The sequence below is a fragment of the Micromesistius poutassou genome, assembly GCF_964030765.1.
Source record: "Micromesistius poutassou genome assembly, chromosome: 15".
Classification (NCBI taxonomy): Eukaryota; Metazoa; Chordata; class Actinopteri; order Gadiformes; family Gadidae; genus Micromesistius; species Micromesistius poutassou.
In genome coordinates, this window is record NC_140285.1 from 6,779,965 (window position 1) to 6,794,481 (window position 14,517).

Sequence of the window (14,517 nt, forward strand, 5' to 3'; positions counted from 1 at the left end):
AACCTCCCAACATGGTCCTAATGTTGGATGAGAATACGGGGTACTTTTACTTTGAAGTAAAGTACCATAGTAAAGTATTTTAATATATTTAGTTGTTAGATAATTTAGAATAAAATACGATGTGTACGGTATTCCTTTAAATCGACCAAAACGTGTTGTGCTGTTCTGTTGCCAAATTCAAATTTATGGTAATCTGGTCGTAACGCATTTATCCAACGATTTAAAAAAAAGTAGACCTACTCACATGGATTGTAGGACATTTATCAAGATCGTTTGTGTGATCGTTATATTTTCTCAAGTTTCGTCGCACGGTAGGCAATTAAGTAGCTAATCTGATCAAACAAAAGTGGCCTACTTGAAAACGAACGGAATATAATCGATCTTGTTATGTCTTCAATAATTTGATAGAGCAGGCTGTGGGAAACGGAGCCTGGTGGCCCCGCCGGGTGGATCGCGCATCGTGGGGGGTCGGGAGGCCCCCGTTGGGGCCTGGCCCTGGCTGGTGAGCATCCAGATCAAGGCGAGGCACCTCTGTGGGGGGACGATCCTCAACAGTCTCTGGGTGCTCACAGCAACCCACTGCTTAGAAAATTACCCGTAAGTAACGTCTGTGGATCGACATTCCTAAAATGGTATTGTTGTTAACGGTAGATACACCTTGCTCGATACACATCTGACACTATTTGTTCAATAATACACATTTCAATACATGTACTGTTTATACAAATACAAACATAAGGAGCTAGCCTTCTCCATTCTCTGTCTGCCTCTACAACTCAGTTATCTATCCCTATCCCCGTCCACAGCAGGGGCTCACCTTCAAGGTGCAGTTGGTAGAATTTAGGGGCATTTAGTGGAACCGACTTGGGAGAAGTGGCTTATAATTCATAAGTATGTTTTTATTACAGTAATACAATGGTTAAATTTGCTCTCTTAACTGTAATAACTGGCCTTAAACTGTATCTATGTGCTATTCTGTTTCCAGCACTGCCAGCCACAGATACTTTAAGGTGGTGGCCGGACTGGACGCGCTCTCTGCGCCGGGAGAACACTCTCAGAGCCGGTCCGTGCACAGAGTGAGAGTGCATGAGGGTTTCAGCGCGGCCACGTTCGACAACGACGTGGCGCTGGTGCGTCTGGCCTCTCCTTGGACCTTCGACGCCTACGTGCAGCCCGCCTGCACCCCCCACAACGTGACCCACGAGCTGGGGCTCAACCTCAGCCTCTGCTTCGTCACGGGGTGGGGGAGCATGTCCTACAACGGTGGGTGTGTGAGGATGTAGTAGGATCCAGGCCCAACTCACTGAGGCCACAAAGATCAACTGGTTATGCACACGTTCAATGTTTTCTGTAGGGCAGAACGCAGATTCTCTCTGTTGAGCCAAGACGATCTGCTTAGCAGTTTCATATTGGTTGTTATAAATGGACTGCATTCATATAGCGCTTTTTTTTTCCAGCGGCCACCCAAAGCGCATTACAATATTGCGTGACATTTACCCATTCATGCTCACATTCACACACATGACGGCGGCGTCAGCCGTGCAAGGCGACAGCCTGCTCGTTGGGAGCAGTTAGGGTTAGGTGCCTTGCTCAGGGACGCCTCGACACTGAGCTAGGAGGAGCCTGGGATCGAACTAGCATGAGCTACATGCCGTGCATGAGCTACATGCCGTGGTTATGGTTATGGTTATGATTGAACCGGGCATGGATAGTCAAGAGGTTAGCGTGGGTTTTTTTTCTCCCTTGTCAAAAGGTTCTGGGTTCAAACCCCAATGTCTGTATTCTACCTGTAGGCATCCTTAAGCAATATGCCCTCTAACCCCTACTGGCTCAATAGTGACATGCATCTAAAATAGTGTGAAACAGTGATATTGCGGTGGGGCGTCGTCTGTGAAGGTGTGGCCGTGGACAGACTACAAGAGGCGGAGGTGGAGATCATCCACACCTCAACGTGTAACCGGGCAGACTGGTACAACGGTGTCATCTCAGACAACATGATCTGTGCCGGCTCAGAGACAGGGGCTGTGGACACGTGTCAGGTGACCCCATCATCCGACCAATGAGGGCGGAAATCTCGCAAGACAAACTGAAAAAGAGAAGTCAATACATTTGTTTGTATTGTAAGTATGGTGGTTGTTTCCAGGGGGACAGTGGAGGGCCCCTGCAGTGCTACAGTGAAGACGAGGACAGCTTCTATGTGGCCGGGGTGACCAGCTTCGGGGAGCAGTGTGGGCTGCCTCACAGACCAGGCGTGTACGCCCAGACCAGCAGGTTCAGCACCTGGCTGGAGAGAACCCAGGCGGAAGCCTCGTCTGCACTGGCACGTCGCCTAGCAACAGCTGCCTCCATCACACTCCTCGGCACGATTTGGATGCTGGTCTGAGGAGAAGGACAAAGTCACCTACAAACCACTTCAATGGTCCAATGTCTGAGCGTTTAATGAATATATATATTAAAGGTTCTCAACCATAGCTGGATTAAATGTGATCATGAGTGTCAGTATCAAATAACAGTGAGAGTGGTGTAACTATATGAAATATATCCATACAGCATTTTGTCTAGAAAGTATATAGTTTTCAGAATGCTTCACTGTTTTAGACAAATAGTAAACATTTTGTGAATGTTTTGAATGACTACCCCAACAATTTCGAAATGTATACTACATATTGCACATAACTTCTCAACACATGTTATTTGACATAAGATTATGTTTAGACATGGTTATAATCTGCCACAACAATCTTGAATAACCGCTTTGGATCAAAATCACAATTTCTTGATTACATATTTGTATTCATAGTTCTTCACAGATTAATACTTCTAAAGAGTCTTGTTTTATAAGGTTACTTTTATACATAAAATACAATTAGATTTTCAGCAATTCCATCAAACCCATCCTTATGTAAACCTAATTTTGAAGCCGAGATGTGAAGTGAGATATGTTCTTCAGTCACATAATGACTGCGGAATATATTAGTTATATCCACCTCAATGGAGCTATAATAAAGCCTCAAGGTGAAGTTAAATTCAGAAAAAAACTAATGTAATCACCGTGGAACCATAGCTAGTTGAAACAGCGCGCATTACTGACACCTAGCGGAGAAAAAGAGAAACTCTTGACCTGAGCGCAGCTTTTGGTGCTGTTCATGTCACGTATCATATGTTGCATTACTAAGCAACTTGAAAATAAATATAAATATGGTTTGATCTTTGGTTAACATTTTGGATAGTTATATATAGATGGTATATTGAATAAATCGATATATATATAAATAAATAAATTCAATATTCACTTACTTCATGACACCAGCCTTATGGGCTCGATAAACCAGATAAAAACGTATCACTGGGCTGCGGAGATGTTTCATCTTCTAAATCCATAATTAAGAACATGTGAAACCAGGGGATCTTTAACATTAGACAGGTTTACAGTAAGGGGCCAAGACATTTTTGACAAAGCCTTTTTTTTATTTTACACGAAACATCAACTGACAGCATAACAGTGTTTGACAAGGATGTACTTTCAGAGTTAGAAGTTTTTGCACCATTGACTATTTTGGGACATCTGGTTGATGCACCTTGACAATGCATAGTGTACAGACTGTTGAGGTATACATTTTTGGGCCCTTGATATGTGTAACCCTAACCCTAGTTTCATGACCTCACAGGTACAACAATACAGACTGATGATGTGCTTACAATATTAACTTTGGAGGCTACTTACGCTCTCAATTCTACATTAAGTTTGGCGTGAATTAAAAATAAGATTTTAAAAGAATTTAAAAATAACTTGAGAAAAGATAGAAGTGTAGCAATAATTGTGGTCGAGTGCAAAAGGTAAAAAAGTGAAGGAAAACCCCACTGATATTTGGCTCATTTGAGCCCACTGAAAAAGTGATAAATGTTTAAAATTGTTCCGACCCCTGGCCTAACTATTCTCTATATATAGCACCATAGTCCATGAAAAAGGCTTCTAGGCCGTTTTGAAATTATAAAACTTTATTCAAACGTGATGAAGTAAAACAATAGCAACAAACAAAATAACATAAAAAAACATAACACCTGTTGCTATAAAGGCTTTAATTACAGTTATTTATGAATTAACCAACTTTGTTCAAAAGACTAGCTTGCAAACATTTCAATGTCTGCCAGTGAAGTAGTTAAACTACTTCTGTGTTACAATCTTTCGTAAATGTGCAGGTTCTTAGAAAGAATCGTGAAGAATAACTGCTGAAACTCACAGAATATATTAAGTTCCAATTTAGATGGAAGAGTAACGAGTAAAACTACAGTGGGGGCGACATGAAAAAACATGATAAAAGAAAAATACCATTTGTAATGAATGTTTTCAAAAGTTTGCTTTTTTTGTTGCGGCATAAAAATGTATACTGTAACTTAATGTGCACTGTAACTGAACAAATAGTCTCCCTCTGACACTCACACAATGTATTATGAAATAGGGAAAGTGCATTTTCACTAATTGCCAATTATGTTTCATTTTCACTCCTGTAAAGTCCTACTGTGAAAATTACGATGCATCAATAATTCTGTCAAGTGTGAGAACGGTCAAGTCATCAAAAATGTAATGCATACAATAGAACCAGTCCGTTTTCAACCTCAAACGTATGGTACAGACAACATTCTCACCCTCCTTAAATAACAACCTGCCCTCCCCCTTCAGAAGGAGGATTTGATCTTTGTATGACACACCTTGATTGCTGTAGATTTCCTATGGTGAGGGTATGTTGTTTCAGTGTAATTGACATTCATAAACTATGGGTTTCAATGGCAACGGCCAAAATGTGAACATCATTTTAGACTAATCCATCCTGCATAAAAAAATCTACAGGGAAGAAAATGGGTGGGCCAAAATGATGGAGCCCTCCATGGGGGATCCACACGTGAAAGCTTTGACCAACGGAAATATCTCTTTTAGTTCCACAGGTTTAATAAGGCAAAGTTCAGTCCTCATTCTCGTCTTTGCACCATTAAAAGAAAAAGGGTAAGGATCACCAGTGTGTCTTCAACGTCATGCATGCCGTGATGGTCCGATACAAAAGGCACTGACTTGCCTTCAAATAACCAACGTCTTCCTGGTCAGCTGTGACGCTAATGGGGGGTTTTAACTGCTTAACCATTGAACATGATGAGTATATGACTATACTTTGTGTTAAAATGTGTTAATGAGTAGTTTCAAAGTTAGCCCTGCATACTGACCTGTATGGCTGCCAATAGTCATTAATACCCTTAACATTGGGTGGGTACACAATCAATTCAACATCTAATAACAGCTGGAGTTAGTGTGTTTTAAGCCCATGATTAGTACTATAACAATTATTCTTACAACTATTGCATTATTAATACTCCTATTCTTACTATGCTATCCATGTATTGCAATTCTCCACATCCAAGAGAGAAAATGCTTGCATTTTATTCATGATGTAGATTTTTTTTTCCCCACGCACTAACAAATCTTAATTCAGATGTTCTTTATAACACACCACAGGAATAATGGATTTGCACCTCGTCGAAGTATTTTGCGGTTGCTGTCGAGTTCTTATGAAATCCATGCTGCGGGCAGAAGGTCATGGAAAGGCGCGTGTGTACTTAAATGCAGTACTGCCGTACTTTAAATCAAGTATCGTAGTACTCTTTTGGATGAAGGCTTTGTCCAGGGGAGCTGCGTCTGCTGGTGGTACTGCAACACTGTGACGTGAATTGTTTTGAGTGTTTTTTTTGTAGAGCACCAAAGGGGAGGGGGGGGGGGGGGGGGGGTGATGATGCAGGGGTGTCTTGTGACTCCGGTCACGGGTGGGATGGGACAACGTAAAGTGCATGAGGAAGGGGTCCAGGTCCTTGCACTGGTGACCTTCCTGTGGGGGAGCTGGGGAGGGGCACTGGTGATAGACTAGGCTCAGTTGGGTGGGGAAAAAGTGACCGAAATGAAGGAATGAAGGAGGCGACAAAGACTTTGAACCGAGGGAAATCCAAGTAATTAATGTCTAGTTAAAAAAAATCTAAAACAGCTAAAATCATAACAAACGACCAATGTATAAAATAGTAAATCGAGTGGAGCAGTGGCGGCGGAGAATCGGGCGAAGGCCACCTTCCTACAGTTTATGAAAGATATGTCTTATCAAAAGAGGAGGAAGAACTCTTTTTCTTTTCTTAGAACCCAAAGTAAAACTCGGCAGCGGCCAGGGTCACCCACTGCATAGTCACCAAGAGAGAGAGACAGAGAGAGAGAGCGAGAGTGAGAGAGAGGGGTGTGCTTAAATCTGTGCTGCCCCTCCCCACCCCCACTCTCACATGTGCCGTCCTGTGCTGCAGTGTCCAAGTTTACATACTGGGTCTAAATAATTGTGCACACAATCTCCTCCCCACCCCATCCACCCCTCCCCCCCTCCCTTCTCCCCTGCCCTCCCTCTCCTTTCCCACCCTGGTTCCTCTCCCATGTGTGTCTTGTGGCTCAGTTTCCCACCTCTTCCCCCCCCCCCCCCTTTCACCCTCCACGTACTCCCCCTCCCCCCCCCCCAAACGAGGGGGTGCCCAGAGGGTGGGCGGGGCAGGTGGGGTCTCACATGTTGTAGGCCACGTAGATGGGGTCCAGCTGGTCGGCCAGGAAGGAGTCCCGCAGGTGCATGCGTTGCTTCTCCCCCCGGGAGTTGATGGGGATGACGCCGGGGTCCACGATGACCACCACGCCCACGATGAGGTGGTGCTCCTCCAGCACCACGTTGGTGACCAGGGGCACCAGGTCCAGCGCCTCCTGCTCCGAGCCGCTCAGCTCCGCCACCACCACCAGCAGGTTGGTCCATGTGAACACAGCGCTGTGGGAGAGGGGGGGGGGGGTAGGGATTAAAAGGAGCCGTGGTGGGCGAGGAAAAGTGGCATTCTGCCCAGTGTTTTTTTTCTGTTGGTTTTTTTTATGTTAAGTTGCATATAAATCTGCTTTCGGTGCACATAAGATGTTTGTGTCTTTCTCTTACATCTATTTAATGTGAAGTACATTTTTTGGTACAGCCCTTAAATCACAGTTTAATTAGGATTTACAGGACCAGATAATATTACGCCCCCTTGCCCTAAACCCACTAAAGAGCAAAGGGGAAAAGAATCAAACAAATCCAGGTGAAGAAACCGTGAGGAAGAAACCAAGCTCTCTCCTTCCTTATTTAAATGACTGCATCATCCATAAGGTGTCAGCAGCATCCCGGCCCCTGCATGTAACATACGAGTGGTCCCCACGCCTTTCAACTCGGACACTTTGCTTCAAAGATTTTCAAGTGAATGTAAATATTGGTGTGGTGGGTCGGGGTGTAGCAGGCGGACCTCTCAGCGATGCTGCGGTGGGCCCGGGACACAGAGGTCTCGATGTCGATGGGGTGATACCTCAGCCCCCTCAGCTCCAGGGTCTCGTCCAGGGAGCCCACCACGAACAGGGCATCGTGCAGATCTGGTGGGGTGGGGGGGGACACCAGGTCCAAGAGTCAAACGCATGTCCACCACGGAACACAGAAATATGTAACAAGCATGCAGCAAGACTTTACGGCTGCAGCAAGACAGCAAGAATTTATGGCTGCATCTACTTCAGTGTTTCTCAAACCTTTTCGGTCGTCCCCCACTTTGGACAAGGGGGAATTTTCAAGCCCCACCTGCCCCCATCGCCCCAACACAATGCTACTGAAATAGCCAAGCTTAACATTTACAAATTTATTGAAGTAACATCAAGTTACATCATGTTGTATCTAAATTCTAACTCAATAACATCAAATAACAACAAGTTCAACAATAGAGAAAATAAAAGTGCAGCTGTGTCATAACTTGCATCAAGTTCAAAAATAGAGAAAATAAAAGTGCAGCTGTGTCATGACAAAAATAACTTATGAGACCTATCCCTGCTTGAGTGGCTGCAAAGCTGCAAGCTTAAAATGTTAAAATGGAGGCCTATTTCAAATTTAAAAAAAAAGCATTATTAGTGACACATCTACAAAATATGCGAGCAGTGCCCCCGGCCGAGAAGCGAGCTCGAGTGTCAGCGGACACACTATCGGACGTAGAGGACTCCAGCGATGAGGCTCCGCAGCATCGGGACGAAGCTGCTGCTTGATTACAAAACACCTAAAGACGACTCTCTTGGTGTGTGATCGTGGTGGGGAGAGCACGGTCGTTCATTTCCCAATATCGCTCAGATTGACAGATTTATCCTCGCCATCCCTGCTCAGCGCATCCAGCGCAGCAAGCGAGCGAGACTTCTCCGGTGCTGGATCTGACATTCAGGAGCGGAGGAGTCAAACAGAAAACTAAAACCGTCAACAGTGGATGATGTGCTTTTTTGCACGGCAATCTAAAGCACCACGCCAAACACCGCTAGTGTTATTCCCCGGCGTTCCATCTTATGTGTCTAATTTTCCTTCGGGTGCGGGTCGGGCGTCAGTATCAATTCATAGCGGGTCTGGTCGGGTGTGGAATGTAAATCACGCTACTGTCGGAACACGGGTCGGATGTGGTTTTAAGTTTTGTGGGTAAGGACGGGTGCGGACGGGTTTGCAAAATAAGACCCGTGCAGGACACTTTTTAAAATCCCCTTCAGCGCGAAACATGTATTTGCCACATCTTGCTCCGACTGTTTTTGACTAGTTGGAAAATGTTTAGCTACCCTGGCCTACACCCAAATTTAGGATTGAGTTTGCAATCAGCAAGTCAGGTTAACGAGCACAGCGACGCGGCGCCCCCGATATAGAATGACGAGTTGGAGCGCGGCGACGGCACCTATTTTATTGCATGAACAAATATTGATATATATCTTATATCGACATTCTGCTTGAAAATACGAGATATGACTTTTGGTCCATATCGCCCAGCCCTACTGTCAAGCTTTTGCTCCTACCATAAGAAATATGGAGTTTTCAGTGAAATTTCCTCCCGTTTGCGCCCCACCTGTCACGTCTCTATTCCCCACCAGTGGGGCGCGCCCCACACTTTGAGAAGCGCTGATCTACTTAAACCCCTAAAACACACAAACACATTGAACTGATTTGGAACAGCTCATGGGTCCCCCGATACCCCCGTCCGGGACGGGTCAGTGACCCGGGTGAGATGCCTTACCCCCAGTGGAGTCCAGCAGCTCCGTCCTCTTGACGAAGCCCAGGTAGCCGGTGCGGGCCCACAGCGTCTGGGGCTCCCCGAAGCTGAGGGTGGTGTTGAAGTGGTCCGCTTGCAGGCTCTCCTCACCGTAGATGGTGTAGTAGCCGCTGGCGCTGTGGGTGCTGCTCACCCAGATCTACACACACAACCACCGCCACATGGTCAGGACTTTCACAGGGCTTTCCTGGTTTATATTCCGATACTTGAACGCACTGCATCTTGACGGTGACGAATCGGAGGAACGGCGAGGGAAAATGTTCCCTGCAGTGATTCCTTTAGGTTAACTGTCTTTGCACACTATGATAGAACACATTGAAATGATTGGATTTGCACATATGCAAACAAGGATCTAGGTTTGGTCACTCACCTCCCCGAGGTGGGAGTCTCCAAGAGGCCCTCTGGTCTCAGGGTTCACGATGATCACCCGGACTCCTGGTAAGATCTGACCACCAGAACACATTCATTTCAGTTCACTCGTTCAATAGTCTATATTTATGTGACGACGTTATCACATTTATCTCAATTCTAGGCATTTCAAAGACTACACAGCCCCAATCCTTCGGTGAGGCTCCTTGATCATACTTTTTAATACCAAATAATAACTTTTCAATATTGTTCTGATAGCTCTATACTTACAGTGCCGGACTCCATAAGAGGCAGACTCTGCGGCGCCCCTCTCTCCACCAGCCTTACCCTGAAACAGAAAACATGTTAACCATGTGCTCTCATTAGGATTACCCAGGTTCCCCTTGGGTGGTCTCTGGGGTTGGTTTGTGTAGTTACCGGTCTCCGGGTATTACCTGTCATGCCGCAGAGACTTCATGTCCACATAGACAGTGGAGGGGTCTGGACCAGCCGTGCCCTGCTCATGGAGATACAGAACAAAACACACACTGCCACCATTAATACATTCATGACTTATTTGAATGTTGCATTATTTTCACTAGGGTCACTTTGATGCCTTGTCATGATTTTCCATGCCGATAATGCTCTTTTGATTTTGATTGTCAGAGATAGAGTCAGACAAAGATAGATAGTTAGAGATAAACAAACAGACAGAGTTACAGAGAGATAGAGACAAATACATGGAGAGATAGATAAAAAAGAAACAGAGACCGACAAAGACAGACAGTTATAGAGATAGAGACAGAGAGCGAGAGACAGACAAAGAGACAAATAGAGAGATATAGACAGAGAGAGAGAGAGACACACCGACAAAGAGACAGTTAAAGAGATATAGATAGATATAGATATATATATAGGGACAAAGATGGAAAGCAAGAGAGAAAGAGACAAAGAGACATGAACAGCGAGGTAGAGCTAAAGAGAAAAGGAGAGAGATCAGAGTTCGGGACAGCAGACCTGCATGCAGAGGGCCAGGTTGACCCTGGAGCCAAAGGCGGTGCTGACGGCCCGGGGTGAGAGGCCCAGGTCTTTGAAGAGCTTGGAGAAGGACTGGGTCAGCAGCAGGCGAGGACGCTCCTCCGCTATCACCACACAGCTCCGCACACACGAGAGGTTCAGCCCCCGCGCCTGGAAAGACACAGACACACGTCAAGTCATGTTTCAATTTCATTTGTTTTTAGCCAATGTATTCAATGTACATAAGACACACAAATAAGTCATATCAATATATGCACACAGTATATATGACTTATATTTTGCGGCGTGGGACAATACGTGGTACTTTTTATTACATTAAACCATGAAACAAGGAGCTCAAACCACAGCCATATTAGCCACATGATAGCCACAGTGTTTCAAAGCAGGCCGATCGGTGGTGTGAGCCTGACCTTGAGCATCTCGGTCTGGGTTCCCAAGCCCTTGGTGCACAGCTCCATGACCGAGTAGGAGCAGAAGGTGTCTCTGATCTTGTACTGGCTGAGGGTGCTCAGCCACACGGGCAGGGAGCTCTCCAGCTCCAGAGGGGGGATGAGGATGGACTGGTGCCCTGAGTAAACGCTGAGGGATGAGAGCAAAAAGCTGTTGGTGAGGATCCCTTCCTGTGGGGATACGTGATGTGCATGCGTGGTCTGATCTCGGCTGTGTGTGGACAGTGGGAGTTTATGAATACGTTGAAAGTGTTTTGAAGTAACTCTCTTGAGAGGAACAGTTTATTTCAGGGGGGGTCCACAAAACACACACTTCTTATGTGCCTCAGAAGAAAGACACCACTACATATGGAAATATACAAGATCTGCCCTTTCTGCCCCATTTCACATATCACCCAAACCTTTCCCCTCAAATTGAATTAAATTCAAATGCATGGAAACAGTCATGGACAAAGACTTGTGTGTACGCCTGTGTGTGTGTGTTGGTTACCTGGAGAGACACCACAGGACAAAGCCCAGGCCACAGTAGGGGTCCAGGCAGATTGCTATTTGGCGAGAAGAGTAGAGCTCACACTGGAGCTTGATAGAGCGACAGAGAGTGCTGACGGCCGCGTGGGACATCTGGGGAAAAGAGCATAGCGGGCAGTTGGTGCTATGAGCATTCCAAGGTATCATCTATCTAGTGTTTGGATACGACCATTTAAAAACAATACTAAACTCATCTTATTGTAATCAAATCTACAGATATTAAACTGCACAGTATTCTTTTTGCAGTCCTAGTTTTACATTGCACGGTATTATATGTATTTAGTTGTTACCTTGACGCCGGTCAACATGCCCGTGGTGGACACACTGAAGTCCAGGTAGGCCAGCATCTCCGCTGTGGGGGGCTTGTAGATCTGTGGAGGACGCTTTCGAGGGAGGTCATCTGGGAACGGAGGGAAGTCAAGACGTTACAGACTTATTATTATCTTAATATATTTCAAATTGCAATCTGTGGAAGAACCTTTAATTTACTTTTGATTGAACCAACAATAATCTAATAAAAAAAACATGTGCTGTTGACCCTTTGGTCATTCCTAGACCCAGTAGTATATGCTTTATATACCTGCCAGGTACCTTCATCTTGCAGGATAAGATATGGTTCAGTCAGGTGCCATACCTGTGTCTATAATGGTGGGCCAGGTCTTGATGTTGACGCTGGCAGCGGCCTCCCTGGACCGGAGTATCCTCATGAGGGGCTGGGTGGTGAGGATGCAGGCTGCTTTGCTCACCTGGGAATCACAGCATTATGTTTGGTTAACCTCATTCAGATCCAGTAAAAATGCATCACATAGTACAAGAAGAGTGTTGTGCAAGAAGAAGAGGAGACTTGATGTAAAGGAAAAGGAAAAACACAATCTCAACCCATTTGCTATGCTACTCTGATCAAATTCAACCATAACAACTTAAATACATCATGAACAACACAGTAAGATACAAGATGGGGAACTGGGTTGCTATGTTGCACTGCATAGTGGGAGAATCAGAGAAGAGGGCATGTTCTGATATAACTGACATAGATGGGCTGTTTGCACTCTTGTTTGCGTGTTGGGAAAGGACTAGGTGCAGGACTTACATCGATGATCATACGGACGGTGGGGAGGGTAGCAGTCAGGTTTTGTGGGTGGGGGGGTCTCACTGTCACCGGGACCACCCCCGCATACAGACAGCCATAGAAGGCAGCGATCAGGTCAATACCTAGAAAGGAGAAGAGAGGAACCAGGAAGGAAATCAGTGCCTAATGCCAATTATCTAATTGCAGTACAGATGAATGAACCAGAGTGTATGTGCACGTGTGTGTGTGTGTGTGTGTGTGTGTGTGTGTGTGTGTGTGTGTGTGTGTGTGTGTGTGTGTGTGTGTGTGTGTGTGTGTGTGTGTGTGTGTGTGTGTGTGTGTGTGTGTGTGGGCAGATTACCTGGGGGATAAAGCAGCACCACGTTGTCTCCCGTGTTAAGGCCTCCTCTCTCCATCAGGGCAGCGGTGATCTTCTCTGCTCTCTTGTGAAGCTGGAGACAAGTGGATGTGCACACTGCTACTCCCTAGAGGACAAATGGAGAATGTTAGGAGGAAATATCATAGCAGAAAATATTAAAACAATGCACATATCCAACAAAGCTAAGAATACATCAATGAATTACATTGAAGTGAGTGTGCATGTGTATCGGTGTGCGTGCGTGCATGTGTGTGTGAAATACCTTGGCATTTAGCAGCACATAGAGGACATGATCCGGGTCGGTCTGGGCTCTCCACTGCAGGGCTTCAGACAGGAACTGGTGCTGAGGGTAACACCAGGGAGAACCAATCAGACTCCATGCACAACTTCCATGCATCAATCAGAGTCTGTTAATGACCATTTAGGGGATGACTAGGGGATGTTTAGTCCAGTGAGTTAAAGGAGGATGAAACATAATGATATGAGTCTATGGTATATGTATTCCATATGGCTCGAAGATGGCTGAGATGAGTGGACAGGTCCTTTTAGATAAGATGAGTAGTAAATGGCCAATGCGAAAAAGCGATCCTATGTATTTAGAGGACTCAATAATGGAGTTAAACTATTTTATCCAATTTGAAAGTGTCTAATGATATTAATATCTCATCTTTCCTATTATTTCAGTTTCAGTCTGTTTTTCAACAATATGATTGCTATGGTGACCACATTGCAAGGCTGGCTGTTTCATAATGAAAAAAAACATTGAATTGATTTGGTTTCATCCACCTTTAAGAATTTTCCATTACATGGCCGACTTCCAGAGGGAAATCACACAAGAAGCGTACAGTCAACACTACCCAGAGAAAGGATTGACAGGACAATAGTCAAACAGGACTACAAGACAGTGTTTATAACCAAGTGTAGTACACGTACGTGACACTACAGCACAGTACATATAAATAAAAACAAACACTACATGTGTGACACACATCCACACAGAGCGATCACTAGCTGCTCCTTGGTGCGATCCACACACTCTGGTTAGTTAGACAGAGAGAGGGACTCCGGGGGGCACACACACACAGTAGAGGACACCATGCAGGCTGGCTGCCCTGACCACGGGCCAGGCCATGGGAGCAGAACAACAGAGCTGTACTGATGCAGCAAAGCACAATTGCACACCAACAGGCCCAAATGGAGCGCTTGAAGCCATTTCCCTATTTGAGTCATTTTATGTACTAGCACTACTCTTGCAATTTTCTGTATCTTCATGGTTGAGTGCACGTATTGTGAGTCACTTCTGATAAATGCGTCAGCTAAGTACATTAAAAGCGTGTGCCTGTAAAAACAGGCACACTGGTATGCTAATCCAGTCATCACTACTACCCTTAGGCTTCTGAATTAATAATGACTGGTGGAATCCTCTATAGATCTGTAAAAGAGGCAATAGTCCAGCTGTCTATTGGTTTCTTCCATGTTTTAGGCCGTAGTTAATATAAACAATTATAATAGTGATGATGCGAGTGGGTTATGATAATAAAATCATGAAGTGTTAATGAACAGAA

The 14,517-nt window shown here is 45.1% G+C and overlaps 2 protein-coding genes across 2 annotated transcripts in view; one reads left to right on the forward strand and one right to left on the reverse strand.

Annotated features, from left to right (window-relative positions):
* Positions 1-244: 244 nt before the first annotated feature.
* Positions 245-2,383, forward strand: LOC311359349 (acrosin; the record flags this gene model as incomplete). The annotated part of the gene is made up of 5 exons (XM_084479356.1): positions 245-311; positions 414-597; positions 986-1,263; positions 1,897-2,039; positions 2,144-2,383. 5 exons carry the CDS (start codon positions 245-247, stop codon positions 2,381-2,383), a joined length of 912 nt encoding a protein of 303 aa, XP_084335482.1.
* A 4,123-nt stretch (positions 2,384-6,506) lies between these two features.
* dip2ba (disco-interacting protein 2 homolog Ba) overlaps positions 6,507-14,517 on the reverse strand; it is a 44,904-nt gene continuing 36,893 nt past the window's right edge. The window contains exons 25-38 of the mRNA XM_084479283.1: positions 13,215-13,295; positions 12,935-13,058; positions 12,595-12,716; positions 12,139-12,250; positions 11,795-11,904; positions 11,467-11,597; positions 10,938-11,106; positions 10,507-10,677; positions 9,945-10,006; positions 9,781-9,838; positions 9,512-9,586; positions 9,106-9,280; positions 7,330-7,453; positions 6,507-6,830 (exon numbers count right to left, since the gene is read on the reverse strand). Coding sequence (XP_084335409.1) covers positions 6,578-6,830; positions 7,330-7,453; positions 9,106-9,280; positions 9,512-9,586; positions 9,781-9,838; positions 9,945-10,006; positions 10,507-10,677; positions 10,938-11,106; positions 11,467-11,597; positions 11,795-11,904; positions 12,139-12,250; positions 12,595-12,716; positions 12,935-13,058; positions 13,215-13,295 — 1,767 coding nt within the window. The 3' untranslated portion in view covers positions 6,507-6,577. The remainder of the gene's footprint in view (positions 6,831-7,329; positions 7,454-9,105; positions 9,281-9,511; positions 9,587-9,780; positions 9,839-9,944; positions 10,007-10,506; positions 10,678-10,937; positions 11,107-11,466; positions 11,598-11,794; positions 11,905-12,138; positions 12,251-12,594; positions 12,717-12,934; positions 13,059-13,214; positions 13,296-14,517) is intronic.